This window comes from Hippoglossus hippoglossus, chromosome 3 (genome assembly GCF_009819705.1).
Source record: "Hippoglossus hippoglossus isolate fHipHip1 chromosome 3, fHipHip1.pri, whole genome shotgun sequence".
Classification (NCBI taxonomy): Eukaryota; Metazoa; Chordata; class Actinopteri; order Pleuronectiformes; family Pleuronectidae; genus Hippoglossus; species Hippoglossus hippoglossus.
The window spans coordinates 24,241,437-24,258,054 of NC_047153.1; the positions used below are offsets into that span (position 1 = coordinate 24,241,437).

General features: G+C 41.6%; 1 protein-coding gene across 1 annotated transcript in view; it reads right to left on the reverse strand.

Annotated features, from left to right (window-relative positions):
- Positions 1–10,986, reverse strand: part of LOC117759146 (thrombospondin type-1 domain-containing protein 4-like) — a 46,178-nt gene extending 35,192 nt beyond the window's left edge. Inside the window, exons 1-7 of the mRNA XM_034581085.1 lie at positions 10,669–10,986; positions 9,732–9,783; positions 9,492–9,561; positions 7,977–8,293; positions 6,213–6,636; positions 5,394–5,496; positions 2,487–2,623 (exon numbers count right to left, since the gene is read on the reverse strand). Of these exons, the coding sequence (XP_034436976.1) occupies positions 2,487–2,623; positions 5,394–5,496; positions 6,213–6,636; positions 7,977–8,293; positions 9,492–9,561; positions 9,732–9,760 (1,080 nt within the window). The 5' untranslated portion in view covers positions 9,761–9,783; positions 10,669–10,986. The remainder of the gene's footprint in view (positions 1–2,486; positions 2,624–5,393; positions 5,497–6,212; positions 6,637–7,976; positions 8,294–9,491; positions 9,562–9,731; positions 9,784–10,668) is intronic.
- Between the last annotated feature and the right edge of the window lie 5,632 nt (positions 10,987–16,618).

The window sequence follows — 16,618 nt, forward strand, 5'->3', positions numbered from 1 at the left end:
AAAAATTATGTCATCACCATATTCGTAGCAATTATCCAGAGACCTTGGATATCTTGAGCAAATGTCACAGCTTTGCATGGCATTTTTATGGCATCCTATACTTTAGTCAGAACCGAAATGGTGAACCAACATACAGACAATGTCATTCCAAACACTGTATATAAAGATGGAAATAATTGACAGCTCCCCAAAAGTGAGCATCTTAATCGTCACCTGGTGGCTGGTTGCAGTACAGGACATAGGTCCTGCCTCATCCATGTTAATTAATTGGACATGCCTAATAAGTATTCTCAAAGATGGTCTTTGTCATTTTAGGTAGTTCTTATTACACTGATGTATGTTCAGGTGCTAATTTCTGGTTGTAATTAGTAATTTGATGCCACAAAAACGGGATGAAACGTCACACTTGATAGCTGAGACTAACTTGTGATTGGTCAAGCTTGTGTATCTGCGCGAACGTGTGTAACTCGGCTCTATCCCCTCACACTCTCGGTCAAATTGTGCAAGATAGCAGCGTACATATCCGGGAAGTGGGGATGCGTCGTCCATCTTTATACACAGTCTTTGTGTCATCCACAGTCATGACATGTGCACACTATGCTAAACCTCTTGAAAAGATGGTATATGAAAATCAAATGTCACTGATTGGTATTTTGAATTTAGAAAACATTAAAATTCAAAAGTTTTGCTTGGTGTTATAGTATTTTGAAAAGTATCACGTTACGTCAGGCACAGTGGACCGAAGATGAGTGAATGACACTTATTCTTCCCCGTGATTCCTTCATGCTCCATGCTCCTTCTGCTGCTACTGAATAGATGGGCTACTTACTCTCTTTACCAGCCTCCCCCCTTTTTAAATCAAAATACATACAATCATCTCTCCTGTGCATTTATGTTTATTCCATATGTCATTGTATGTATCTGCTGAGTCGTGTTACCCTGTTACCCTTGGAGGGGAGTGCAGAGTCTGTCGGGTCAACTACCAAACAATCATGTTTAATTTCACTGTTGAGAGCAGCTCTGATTTTAATTAAATTATCCAGATGTTTTTATATTATCTCTTGGCTTTCTTATTGGGTGATCTCCAGTTCAAATGGCTGAACCAGCTGAGAAAATCTCAGTGGGGATATAGATGGGGAAAAAAACTCCCTTTTCTGAAAAGCTGATGATGAGTTTGAAACCTAAAATAATCATCCAGCAAAGTAGAAGGCAGGAAAATAAATTATTCACTTTTTTGTGTGTTATTACTTGATTCAGACCCATAAATCATGGTTAAGTTTACATTATTGGTAATAATTCAACCTACCCAGATGGAGGGTCATTGTGTTGACTGTGATCACAGTGAGACTCTGATCAAGGCCAAAATGAGAGATCAGAGGGTTTTCTGTTTTGATTAAATCTTGATGTTGCAAAGATTTCTGCTGGATTACAGCGCATGGGAAATACATGGGGTTAACACAGCAAGGTCAGCACGAGCAACTGGAAACGACCTCCTTTCTTCAACATATTTCTCTGCTGAAAGGAATTTAGTCATGAATCCAGAACGCTGAATACATAGCCAGCCATAAGCAGACCCACACAGCGACTCATGTCTCTCCAGCTCTGTGCTCACAGGTGTGTTTTCATGGTGTGCATTAAATATGGGGTCACAAGTGCAACTATGTGCTACATTGAGATCCCAGATCTGCAGCTTTGGCCCAAGGGGGAAGTGAGAGCTTCACCCTGACCTTCACTTCACTCCTCCATGCTTTTCACGGAGCTGTCTTATGCTGTAGTGCCCTCTGCTGCTCACAACCATCACTGCGTCAGACTTGGTGCCTGACATGTGCAAAACAGTCACACTACAGAGTTGAACTGTCCGGCTCCTACACACCTTATATAATGAAGTGACTGTGATGTGTGAGTTAAATGGGACATGAGTCTGGGCTGGGATTAAACCTTCAGACTGGGTTATTGTTAAAGTATAGGTTGGGTTTGGTTGGGTTAGTTGATTATAAGACATAGAGATATATACTGTATATCAGATAACATATACCAGAAAAATGACTCATTGTCAAATATGATTCATATGATAATGTTGCACCATGGAATATCCAAAATCCAAAAAAGTGTTTACTAAAATAACCTGCTCATTCACAATGCACATTTGGGTGGAAGCAGTAATCCACTAATGAGTTTGACAGTTAAGTCTCCATCCATCATCCATGTCTTTATATTATTTGTACTTTGTTTCGAAGATATTGAAATGTGAAGGTTGCAGAGCTACGACAACATGACAACTGATAAAAACAGAAGCCTGAGAAAGCTAAGGCTGAATTTTTCTGCAAAACACATGCCTGCATTATTTTCAGGTAAACGTCTCTACAAACACCATGGAAGGAAGTAACATGACTGCCTTGTCACTGAGAGGTTGCTGGATCAAATCCCAACATGAAAAAAAGTTAATAGCTTAAAGAGTAAAGAGTATGAAATTATAAAAGACCTACCGTACACTTTCCCGCCACACACAGAGAGGTATCATTCTGTCCACATGGCGTCCCATCAACCACCCTGTCTGACTGCTGCACGTAGAACCTGAACCCTATGGCCCGACAGTTGAGTTCACAGTGTTGATCCCCAGGAACTGAGAGGAGATTGTTGATATTGGTTTAGGTATCCAGAGACGTTTTGACAACATATTACTTTCATAGCACACAGTGACAAAACATAGAGGGCAACCAAACTGCAAAACAAAATTAACAAAAACATGATGAACAACAAAAACTAATAACTACAATGAAACTCAGTAGATTGCATCCCTCGGCATTTGCATTTGGAGATCAATTCCACTATTGATCTCAAACTGTTGTGAGGCTCAGGTTTGCAATTTTGAAGATTGGATATTATTGATACATTATTAATGAGACCAGATTTTAACTTGGATCTGCTCATATATTGCTCATATATTGCTCGTATATTATATCTGTACAGGAGAATAGTGCCTGTTTAGTTACACAGATACTCCCTTCTCTCTTTAAACAGTACCCAAAGTCAGGTTATAGATAAAGGGCCAACCAACAGTGCATTGTAGTGTCTACGTTGAGGGTGATGAGGCAGATGAGCCAGACAGAGAGGCACCAACTTTAACTCTCACCAACTTTAACTCTTTTGCGTATTTCACCAGTGAAAAGACATAGGGACACAACGTGATTCAGGAATGCATGCTTTAGGCTTAAATATCCAATAGGATGCAAACCCCTACATGTAACATAGAGGGTAACAGCAATTCTTGGATGTGCTGTTAGAATGGGTGACACAAGTAGAGGAAGATATATGGGGATGCTGTGGGAGACATCTTCAGACTTGGGGGTGACAATTGCTCATGTTACTCTGTTAGCGTTTGTATTTTGTTCCACCTTCTGGTCTCCTTGATACATCAAGTCTACATTAAAACCTTCTGCATAAGACATCAGCTGCTGCCTGAGTTCTCCTTTCACCAGCTTCCAGAAAACTTCCACAACAGTTACCATCGTACTAATGTAAATAGTTGGCACGTCTGCTGAAGTCCGACCCTCAAGCTGTATTCTGTCAGATTCAAATTATGAGTTTCATTTCAGTCAGTCACAGATCTATAACAACATCAGATAAGATTGAAAAGTAACAAAATGACTGGTTGATTTGTGACTTGACCTAAAGTTTCATTTTAAATAGTTTAGGTATAATGTGTGCTAGATGCCCTAAAGGAGTTCAAATTTGGAAAATAATTTTGAAACCCCTTATATAGTAACATAATGTCCCATTAAAAAGCAATAAATGTTAGCTTTAATTTGTTTGGAACTACATTCCCTGTTTTATTTGATGACACAAAAAACCGCAGTGAAAGGATCCCGATCCCTGCTCTTTCCAGTATGTTCAGGTGCTTATTCAATTAGATATTTTCTCAAACCTGAAAAGCCAAATATTTCTCAGACAGATACACAAGAGTATGTTTAAACACTCTTCAAGATGGGTGTCACGTGATCCAGGCTCATATATCTACCTGGGGTTATTTCATCTTTACATCTGCATTAGCTGTCAGTCAATACTGCAGGACAAAGACTAGATCTCAAAATACACATCTGTGTGACAGGATATTAATTTGGAAACTTTTATTTCCATTAGTGTTCTCTGAGAAGTGAGATTTCAGGAGGTGTTTTGACTGTTGCCTGGATACGTGGAGTGAGTAGGGTCAGAGAGTTTGTGTGAATGAACATTTATCTTTGAGGCAGACAGGTAAAATACTGAAGGTCTGACATCACAGCACACCTTAGTTGATATGGCTCATTGGTCAGGGAGCTGCTGCTACACATTTAAAACTAACACATTTTTTATTGTGTTGAGTAATTTTTACCAATAACTAATCAAATCAAACTTACAGGGGGAATGAACACTTTCATCTGTGTTATAAGAACTACCTAAAATGACGGAAACCATCTTTAAGAAAAGTTTATTTCATGTGTACTTCATTTTGACTTGGTCCTTGTCCCATCCACGAAGATGGAGGAGGCAGGGTTTATTGACCTATATTACAGCCAACCACCAGGAGGCGATCAAGATGCTTTGGCTTCACTTTTTGGTGACTGACATATCATCCATCTTTATATACAGTCTATGTTTCAGACCTTTTTTGTCTTAGCAACGCTAGCATTGGCTCTGGCAAAGGAAATGCTAGTTTGGTTGTGTTTGGTCTGTGTTTATTGCTAATTACTAGCGTTAGCATGCTAATGCACACATTTAGCAGACATTTAGGCTAAAAACATGGTGTAAATGACGCCTTTTCGCATCGAATCTGAATCTCGGGGCTCAGGACATTTGACACCATAGGAGCAGTATGGAGGCATTTTATGTTTCTTTTCTTTTCTTTTTTTTTTTTTACGTTTGAAGACAAGGTCACCAGTTACTACAATTCAATTAGGATTTGGCTGCAACACTGTTTAGCCCTGAAACTCCTAAAGTGTTTTGTGGACTCAAACACTTCACCCACCCCTCCAATGGTATAGTGGTGAGTAGATAATGAGTGAATTTTCATTTTTGGGTGAAATAGCACTGTTCTGCCTAGGTACAGCCTCATAGCACCACATGACTGTGACGTTTATCCTTGTTTGATGTAACACTATCCATTGTTAATATTTTTTTAAATAAAAGTTGATTTTGTTATTACAACTCATTTGTTAAAATCTATATCACTGTTAGTTGTCTCCAGCACAAGAGCTAAACAGCATGTTGGTCCTAAGATCCACAGAAAAAACTACAACTATGGACTATTCTAAAATTTAGTCTTTGCAAATGTGAAAATATTCTCACATACACATTTATTGTATACGTGCACACGCTGTGGACACATGCAGTACATAAATATGTGCGATAAAACCTACCCTCGTTGAAGGGTTCCCACTCGTACAGTCTGCCCATGAAAGGTCGGTTGTTGTAAGAAGAACACTGAACAGCCCTGATGTTTCTGCTGGATGGAGGACAGGCCTAAGGACCAGGCACACACACACATACATACATTTATTTTCCATGAAGATTCAGTGCTGCAGGAAGCTCACATTTCTCATTGTCATGCTCTGCAGCCTCTGATTGACTGCTGGAGTCAACCTGCCCTGTTTTAACTGTTTTAACCTTCCACTTGTGGCTCGTTCGTTCTTGCCAAAACGTAGTTAGATTCCAGTATTTATGAAGGCTCGCCAGTGAAACCTAATCTCCCTCGTGTCTCTTCATATCTCCTTTGTCTAAACAAGCCCCTGGTCTGCTTTACTTTGCTTAAATATCTGCGTCATGGCACACCAGAGACAATATACAGAACCAGCGTCTGTTTAGATGTATTTTGATGCAAAGGATGGACTCCATGAATGCGATAAGCAAAGCTCACACTTGTGCATTACAGCTGGGATTTAACTGATGAGGTTTCCTAAGCCAAAAGCTTTACCTAAAGCTACCAGTTAATAATATTTAATGTATTAAACAGCTTTAAATTCAAGTAAATATTTAAATCCAAACGATGTAGAAAATCTCAGGTATTTGCCAGCTCCAGTTTGTTTTATTGTAATGGAGAGTTTATGTTTTCACCAACTAATTAACAAAAAAGTGATAAAGACATTGCAGTGATGAGTGTTATCATTGATGTGCTTAGACATTATAAAATCCTTTAAATGCCTCTCATCATACACAGATGATATGAAAATATTGCGTACATTACTGTTACAGATCCTGTAGCGAGCGTGCTCCCCCGTACAGAAAGAAGAAGGTAAAGGGTTATAGGGTATTGCGTGGTGCTGCTGGGACCCTGAGGTCTGGCTGCCTGACTGTGGCTGCTGGTCCTCAGCCTGGTGGACTGATCCAGGTTGGTAGAGGGGGGCCCAGACTTGGTTATTTGTGGGCTGCTGTGCCCTTGGCTGCACGTAGGGTATGCTGTAGCGGTGGAGGTTGTTAGAAGGGTCCAGGTTGTTTGACCTGTGGCCACCTTGGCCTATGGCTGTGGGGTGGTGGGCAGCTGCCGAGCGTCTCTGTCTGCGGGGGCCAGCCGTCCCCGATCCCTGGCCTGTGTCCGTCTGCAACGGAGCAACATACGGAGCTCTCCCATAGCCATACCTCCCTGGGACGATGGGACCGAGCCTCCTGAAAATATAAACAAGACAATCACCTAAACCAGTGACAGTATACCAATGATCACCTCCATATCTGGAGCAACACAAGACCCAGCTGAAAAGAACAGAAGTGAATCCACTTAACCTATCATCTGTCTCACTATGGAAATTATTGCCTACTAACTCTATAAGAGCCAACTACATCCTGTACCTCAGGGGCCATGCAGTATATTTGGATCAGTTTCTTCCTCTGTTGGGGTGTTTAAGCTAAATGTCCTCATTGACTAAGAAAACTGTCAAGCAGCTTTACCCGGACAAGAACTTTTTGGGAGCACCAGGATCCCAGTACCAGAAATCATGGGAGCTTTTGTCATTATTTGGCTCCTTAGATTCCAACTCAAACAACCCCCCATTACTCAGCTGTCAGTGCTGTTTGTTTAAAGGCAAGCACAACAGGAAGGAGGTCACAAAGCTGCCAAGCACAAGCGGAGCCTTTGACTCCGGCCATAAAAGACTAGCTTTCCACTGGAGGGAAGTCAGATGACCCACAGTGACAGCTCCACAGAGTCACTTTTAGACCAGGCTACTCAGCATGCATCATGGCCCTACAGGGTCTTTAAGGACTTGCATATCCAAGCAAAGACATGAGCTGCAATATACCGAAGAAACTACAGACGGTAGTCAAGGTAATCAAGGTAGGTAGGACAGTAGTCAAGGTAATCAAGCTTAATGTTTTTGCTGTCCAATTTGATGAATGTTTCAGATTAATCATACATTTGCTGTCGGCTACACTTTGGATTTCTGGCAATCACAGGGGAGCTGGTGTGGTGCCAGGGACCAACGAATCCATGCCACCTAACAGCCCCAACAAGGAATGTCGGTGTAATCAGAATTTTATGAATGAAGGTGAACCTGGAACCTTTTTCTTCTCGGTTGGTAGAAAGACGATGAGTGTGAGCAGCGTACAGAGAAGCTGCAGATCTTTTCATTCAAATGGTGATAGCCAAATGGTTCCACGTTTCACTTCGTGTTTACAGCATCATAAAATCAGGAAACATTTTTGATAATCATCATTAAGTATAAAACCAGTAACTATCAGACCTGTCTCATTCCTGTTGAAGATGCCTCACATAAATTATACTTGTCTGTACATCACCTCTCTTACAAATTACATCATTTACATAGACTATTTCATTTCAAAGCATTCAGTGATCCTTGTGCCTTGTATGAAGGCACCTGCATGCTTTATTCTCTTCATTTTGTTATTCATCTATATCTGAACACTTCTGAACACAATTACAGCAGTAGAAAGTTTGGAGATTCAACGATTACAACATAGATTTGTTTTGTAGTCAGAACCATGAGTGATACCTTCGTCCACTTGGTCGGGTCTCCTTCCTCAGCTCACCTCGACGACTGCTGTTGATAGGCCTACCCGTGTCACTGTGCAGAGAGAGTGTCGGCTGCACGGCTGAGATGACGTGGCCCGGTTGCTGAGGATGACTTCCAGATCTTCTTGACGAATGTTGGGTTGGAGTGTAAGCAGGCAGGCAGGGCCTGCTTTGCTCCTGTACCCCTTTTCCACAGCTCCGGGAGCAGGTTGACCAGGACCCCCAGGCACCCCAGGAGCCCTGAATTTCTCCATGTTCTGCCTTGAACTCCTGTTGGGGCTCTGCCCTTTGATGAACCTGTATGGAGACAGAAATAACCACAATTACTCACACCACAAGTGCAAAGAAACAGGATAGCACTACAAGATGTGGATGCCAAGGATTGATGAAAAGCCTCCATCAACGGTACTTTAATCTCCGCCAGATAATGGCTTGTATAAAAGCTCAAGTCAGTGACCTAATGTCACCATCATGACTATCGTGCTCCTCTGCCTCCTACCACTGTTCATGAAACAAACCTCTGTTCATGGTTATAAAACCGTGATTTGGCTGATTAGTGGTTGTCTGTTAGTGGCCTATCCCCCATTGGCTACCTGCACTTTTAAATGTTGATTCTATCCCCTGTGCAGCCCCGCCAGGGACATATTAGCTGCGATCACTGAACTCTCTGTTTGAGGAACCTGCCAGCAGGAGTCCTGTGCCAAGGCGACTTTGTCCGTGGAGCCGCGTGGAAATCCTGCTCTTTAAGGGCCACTTTGTCTCCATTCACAGCAACCTCTTTGGGCAAACACATGGCCATCGTAAAAAGTTCAGCTGGCGATGACTTTTAGCGGATGGAAAGAGAATACAGGAGCAGTAGGGAGAGTTGGCAGGAAGCTCTTTGGCTGTCAATCAGCCTGCGAAGCTATTCAGAGAGACCTCAGACCTCCCTCCACCTCCCCTTTCCCTGTCTCAGCCTTTGTAACTCTACGCCACTGTCATCTCCCGTGTCAGCCATAGGTCACACAGCTGGACTCCCGATGGAAACACATGGGGCTGACTCGCACCAAAACCCCTACACCCTGACATGATAGTTGATCTGTCAGTCATCTTCATACACTTGTTGCATCCATGCAGTTCCTGTGGCCCCAGAGATCAAGAGGTGGTCCGCCGACATCAGCCCTCTGGTTCTCGCTGCGATCAACACAACATTTCACTCTGTAGTTGCTATTTCACAGATTAGCACCCGGGTCAGGTTTCCCCTGGGAAAAAAGAATGTGGTTTGAAAGTCTATATCTTGAGGTGGCATTTTGCTACGTTAACAAGATGCAGTCATGTTTGGAGACGAGCTTTCCACTCGCCTGTGCCAACCACGCGCGATTAGGCTGATAAAAGAGTTCCTGGAAATATTTGTATAAGTACTCTATTACGAGAGTGAGAGTAAAAAACAGATCGCACATGTTTAAACAGAGTTTTTTTTGCCAGTGGCACCACCTGCTACACAACTGCTGCTCACCTTCCTGTGGTCTGTTGTCTGCTGGCAGTCCAGGTGATCTGAGCAAAGCAACAGCAGCAGCACAGAAACTCTACAGACAAAACACAGAGGTAGTTGGACTCAAATGACCTTAATGGTTTCAGAAATTGAAATGGTGCGGAGAGAATGAGCCAATCACACAAAAAATAAGATCACAGACATCCATCCACATTTAAATACAAATGAATGAATAAAGAAATAAAAACAATCCGATGAGGTTACCTGGTAATCCAGATACAGGCTCCCTGCATAGCTCTCCTGGAGTCTAAGGACACTGAAGTGTAAAGACAGAAGTTTACATTAGCGCACACCTGAGTGCTACCTGGCATTTTCAACACAATGGTTGTCTGTGTGGCCAGAGGCACAAGAGGGTGAAGACCAACTTTAGCTTTAATCTCTGTCCATCTACAGTTGATTCCACACAATGTTTTATCCCTCTGGATTATTAACAGTAAATAGTACAAAAAAAAATAAAAATCACATTACTGTGCCTGTAGCTGTGACTGTATAAATCAGGGGTTCTCAAAGTGGGGTCCGGGGTCCCCTTCAAAAATGGAAATAATTTGCTATATATTTCTAACTTAATTCATTTTAATTTCATCCATAAGTTACATGCTGATTGAATGTATGATTATTTTGGTAATGAATTTCCTACACGTACAGTAATAAAACATTTAAAACCATAATTCTTGTCAAATGGGGTCTGTGGCTCAATAAGTGTCAGTTAAAGTCAAACTTCTGACACTTTTCTCATTTGCAACTTCATCACCCTGCTTGACAATCCCTGCAGACACTGACTCAGACTAAATAAATACAGGGCTTCTGCCCACTTGACCGTGTGAGTTGACCTCTCTGACCTCTGGCTCCTAATGAGGGACCCTCCCCCTGGTGAAAGCATGTCACCCTCCTCACCAGCAGGTCTGAGACCCAGTTAGAGAAGGACTTTGACCCCTCACCCTGGACCGTATAACTTAGCTCTGCAGTGCACCTTGTCTAAATTAAGTTGATTGAAGGAGACAGGATGGTGGAGAGGGCTGCAGACACGTCTCAGTGTGTGAACCAGCAGAAACACAGTAAACACACTCACTATTATTATGATGATGATAATCATTATTGTAGCAAAATAATCAATAAATCCACAAGTGATAAGCAGACGTACCTGTTTGTTCCTGATGGTGGAGTTGTGTGAACTTTCTGTTCAGTGTGTCCTACACTGCAGCCTTCATGGATCCACTTCCACGTGCAGGTCTCCTCATGGCCGGAATCCAGGTGTGTATCTCCCCCTCCGACCAGCTGCTGTGATCCATGCAGCTCAGGAGGTCCGTGCTCACAGTTGTGACTGAAATCCTGGCGCAGTAGAAAGTGCGGAGCTCGGTCACCACGGTGATTCCAGCGAGTCTGCTTTGACGCACAAAGACACAGGATGACAGAAAACAACCTCTGCTACGCCCCCTGCCGGTGCTAATACTAATAATACTCTCTCTGTCTCTCTCTCAATGTGTGTTCACGCTCTAAATTTGTGTGAGGCACTCAGCGAGTGTCGGGAAGAGAGTGAGAGTGCAACAATCTCTCTCTCTCTCTCTCTCTCTCTCTCTCTCTCTCTCTCGCTCTATCTCTCTCTGTGTGGTCATGTGTGTTTGTGCGTGTGTGTGTGTGTGTGTGTGCAGTGAGTGAGATTGCAATAGATTTTATATAGTCTCTCTCTCTCTCTCTCTCTCTCTCTCTCTCTCTCTCTCTCTCTCTGTGTGTGTGTGTGTGTGTGTGTGTGTGTGTGTGTGTGTGTGTGTGTGTGTGTGCAGTGAGTGAGATTGCAATAGATTTTATATAGTCTCTCTCTCTCTCTCTCTCTCTCTCTCTCTCTCTCTCTCTCTCTCTTTCTCTCTCTCTCTCTCTCTCTCTGTGTGTGTGTGTGTGTGTGTGTGTGTGTGTGTGTGTGTGTGTGTGTGTGTGTGTGTGTGTGTGTGTGGGTGTGTGTGTTTAGCAGTCAGGGAGTGTGTGTGGAAGAGAGAGAGAGTGAAAGATGAAAGAGGGGGTTAGAGAGCTAGAGTTAAAACGTTTTTCAGAGGCTCTCTCTCTCAGACACACACACACACACACACACACACACACACACACACACAGTGACATGTCACCTGGGCCGACCTAAGTTATTTAATTTATTACTTTCAGTGAGGACAAAGTGGACAGCTCCATCCAGCAGCTATGAAGGTGGACACTAAAGGGACATGTCAAAAACCCCATTGTATCACTGTTGTCCATATTTTATAAAATCAAAGTTGTGAGGCTAACAAAAGGTGACTGGAGTCAGTCCAAGTCATATCAGTGACACAAAGTTAAAGGCGTTGGTTAAAAAAACACTCAAACATTACCTATCACAAGAAGCACCTGTGAGTGGGAAGCATCCCTAGCAAAAGAAGGACAACAGAAGGACAACAGAAGGACAACAGAACAATGACCCTTAAACTTGTTCTGTTTTACCCTTAAAGTAAATCTACTGCATGGCCTCAACCTAAGAAGTGGGCGTGTCCAGAGACTAAACCCATAGAGAACTCAAGAGAGCTGAGACATTTGAAGACTGTTACAACATAGGTCATTTTTATTTCCTCCTTCATGTTGTGCAGGTCTGATCCACAGTTAGAGAAAGTGCTTGATTGAGGTTGTTGCTGTTAAAGGTGGTCCGACAAATTATCAAATTCAAAGGGTTTGCTCATTTTTTCTACTGCCACCGTGAACGTTTAGGATGTCTGTTCAATACCAACACGAAAGATATTAACTAATTATTGCTGATCATAAAGGTAATACCCCGCTTCAGTTTTGCTTGTGATGGCTTTATAATGGCTGATGAAATTAGTTTACGGTCTGTCCACCCTGAGTCCACTGACAATAATCTCCTGGAAAGACCTGATGTGTGAAGGTAGTCTACAGTGGTCTATGTAGTGGTTTATAATCTACGACCTAAAGTCCAGGCTAAGTTCATGAAGGTACATTTAATTAACTGGGTGCATATCACTCAGCAGTGACAAAATTGGATAAGGTAAAGGCTTTTCATTTATAATAGAAAATGGAACATGGTTTGTTTGAAAGCCTCCTAATTTAAAAAAGTGGTCTGAATGTTTTGCATGTACAACCTACAGCAGTGGAGTGTAATTATATGTATAGGTTGAGATTGTTTTCAAAATGAATTAACTGGAAGACTTGGTGCATTGTTCTCTTTAGCCTCTTTGTTTCATTCGACAGAACAAAACAGATCTATGTGTAGTTCAGTGGTTTAAGCTATGCCATGATACATACAGTGTATGCACTGCAGCTTATTATAGCCATTGTCTAATTCTGGCTTGACAGTGGCTTCATTATGAATCTGTCAATATTGTGAAACCTGTGTGTCAATATGTTTCCAAATGTGAGTCTGTCTACTAACCTATAATACAGAGGGTATTTTATATAGAGTATATGTGTGACTGCATGTATCTGTAGACAGCTGGTTCCTCACGGATCATCCTAACTGATGCTGCTCAGGAATGTGCCTTTAACCCCAATGTCTTCCAACAAAACTCAAAACTCAGAGTTCATTACAATGTTAAAGTATTGTAATGAACTCTGCTTCATTACGTGATGAATGAACTATGGTCTCACACCGGACATCAGACAAGAGATGCATTGATCTGCCACTGGACGTCTCCCACAGGACAAACTATCTATAAGTCACTTCAGCTGAATAAGATATTTGACAGTGTTGGTCATTTTCACCAGTGCTAGCATTGAAAGATGATCCGCACTGCTGCCTAATCTGATGTTATCTAACAATCATTCCTAGAATTGGCTGACTTATTAATAAGGACAATATATAAGCCAAGGTCAAAGGTCAACTTCAGTTTGAGCTCGTATTATTCTGTAAAAAATCTCTTCTGGCCACGATTCAACACCATAGTTTAGGAACAGGAGAGGTGATTGTGACCATATTTCCTGCAACTTGGTTGGCAGAGGTGTGCAACCGCAAGGCAGTAATTACATTTTTATGTTAAATAAAATCCAGAGTTTGAAACCAAGAAATAAAATTCCAGTTTCAGGTGGTTATGTTTTTTTTGTTTTTTTGGAGGGCATGACTCACAATAAACAATGCACTCTGTTCATTCCAGGAGAAACTAATAGTTGGTCCTGTGAGGTGGAACGAACTGGCAGCCACATCTCACTCAGGTTTATCAGAGGGTCGAGCACGTCAACACTGCAGCCTCCAAACCAGTGCTTAGGTTTATTGCTTGTCCTTCAACCAAACACGAATTGTGAAGATAATATTGCTCAGCCATCATCACTTGGTAAGTGAATATTATAATATTATAATAAAGCTGCTCTAGTACACTGACCTCCTCTATGGGAACACAATTTATAAAACAGCTCTACTCTGTGTGCCAGCTCCTCTACCAATCTGCTCATGGGCCCGTTTTGTTCATTAATGGACATACCTTCATTGTACCAAAATGCCTTTGTGTGTGTGTGTGTGTGTGTGTGTGTGTGTGTGTGTGTGTGTGTGTGTGTGTGTGTATATGTGTATTTGAGCCCTGAACTCACCAGAACTGCGTTGAACATACATATTTGTTTGAGAAATTAAAATTTGATTGATTTTAAAACTAGAAGGTCTCAACGTTCTATGCAAAGTACCTTAAAATGAAAATAGAATTGAATTTAAATACTTCTGCCAAGGCTAATTGGCGACTTAATCACCACATTGCATGTACTGTGTAGACAGAAATGTTCTGCAGACTGCAATATTTAAACATAGTCAAAATATCCATTCTTTGATAAGGTTGAATATTTGTTACCATACAGTAACTGAATTAAGATCTCAAGATCACAAAATCCAGATCATTATCTGGATCTGCACCAGATGTCAACTGTTCGTTGATATTGGCACAATACACATGCTTTATTATTTTCATAAAGATCTTTGCATTATATCTTAATTAATCAAATAATCAAATCAGCATGGTAACTTGCTTGATTTTGCAATATCCATGTAAAGTATGAAAGGTTATACTGTATATATAATGACTTAACAAATATGTAAGGTGGAGAAATAGATCATAAACTGAGATATTCTCATGCACTTAGTCATTGAGCTTTAGATCACTGCCCTCACTCTTTATAATGAACTCAAACAAATACATATTTGAGCAGTAGATTTATGGTGGACTACTACTCACCAAGACATAAGGATTTCATTTTGAAGTGTTTAGCTGTGTGGTGCTACACTGTCCAGACTTCTTGACTTCTTTCCAGCGATGAGACACATTCTTACGCTCCTCTCTCTGCGTCTGCAGGCAGTCACCAGTTCACAGAATCCTTTGAGACCAGACTTACCCCCCCTCCCCCACGATGTTGACAGCCACAAAACAACAAAATGTGTCAACACAAAGCAATGTTGTTTATGAGAGCTGCTAAAAATAAACCAGTTGTAGCTTTCTGACAGCAGACTTTTTACTTGGTTACTTGTCAAAGTATTTTTGCACGAGATCGTCAATGGAAAAGTCCTCCATATAAGCTAAATACTGCAGTAATACTTTCTGTACAGCATTTAGCTTTTTGTCCTCTAATTCAGATAAACTGGTTTGATGAAGAGATATTGTATTTAGCTATTTTGCAGCAGCAAAAAACATATTTTGTTGTGGGAAGATGTGCGAGATTATGGCCAACACATTTCCAAAAGAAATATTCTAATGTCAACCACCATCCAACTGAAATAGGTATATATTGTGGTGTAGTGCTAATGTCTGAAATAAGGAAGGGGACCATCGGAAAGTCTGGTTTGGCTTTATCGTTTGACTTTTCTTGAGACCGTTGATGTCTTTAACATCAACTTAAACATTCACTGATTAATGGAAAAATACATTGAGAGATACTGGTCACTGATGCTATTGGAAACTAGAAGAGTAGAAAAAGAAGAAAGAAAAACTTTTAACCTACAACCTGATGTTCTTGTCTTCTTCAAATTTAGATTCCCTCGAGCAAGGCATTGATCTCCAGTGGAGTGGATGACATTGGACAGAAGTACCTGTCAACCCCTGTGCATGTGTGCATGTGTGTGTAGCCACTTAACACTTCATCCCTCTGCAGTTACTCGTCCAGGCCGGTGCTGTGTTCTCATGCCTGATTAAATAAGGGTTAAGAAATTCTTTCCAGGTTGGTTTGAGTGAGGGCAACAGGGACAGGTGGTGAGGAACTGGTGCAGCGTCGGTGCCTTCAGGGACATTCCAGTCTGAGCTCCCGCCACCCAGAGGACCCTGCATGGTTCCTGGACCTCCAATACAAACACACACACATCCTCGGCCTCATGGGAGACCAGTGGCTGTGAGGTGTGATAATGTTCTAAGTCAAATCGCCTAATAAAGGAACCAGAAGAGATGAAATTACATAGTTTTGAGGTGGACTCATGTTTGGGGAACAGGAGGATCCTTGGACAGAGGAAAAAAACTGCTGATCTGGACAGATTTGAAGTCTGATTTCTCCAGTAAAGACAATTCTAGAAGTTGAATTACTACCCTGCTGTTGTATGCCTCCACCAGCCAGTGTAGTCTCAGACCGTTTACGTGTCCCTGACATATTACATTGACAAAAATATGAGGTCACTGCGATCTTTGTCGTCTGACAACTAAATCAATTCATCTTTAAGTGACAGCTGGTAATAATTTGAAGAAATTCCCTAAAGACAGACTTGAGATATCATTTTCAAGAGGCCAAAGACAATTTATGAGGCCACCGTGACCTTGATCTTTGGACACCCAAATCTAATCAGACTCATATTGAGTCCAAATATACATTTGTGCCAGATTTGAAAGGATTCTCTCGAAGCATTGTTAAGATAACATGGTCACAAGGAAAGAAATTGTGCTTTGTAAGGTAGAAAACAACCTAGAATTTGGACCTTTGACGTACAACATCTTATCACTTCATCCTTGTGTCCAACTGAACGTTTGTACCACGTGGAACCTTCTTGAGATATTGTGTTAACAAGAATGGGACGGATGGATGGACGGTATAAACCCAAGTGCCTCCGGCTACTTGCTGTCATCCGCGTCGAGGCATAAAAAACAATCATATAAATCATGTACACAACC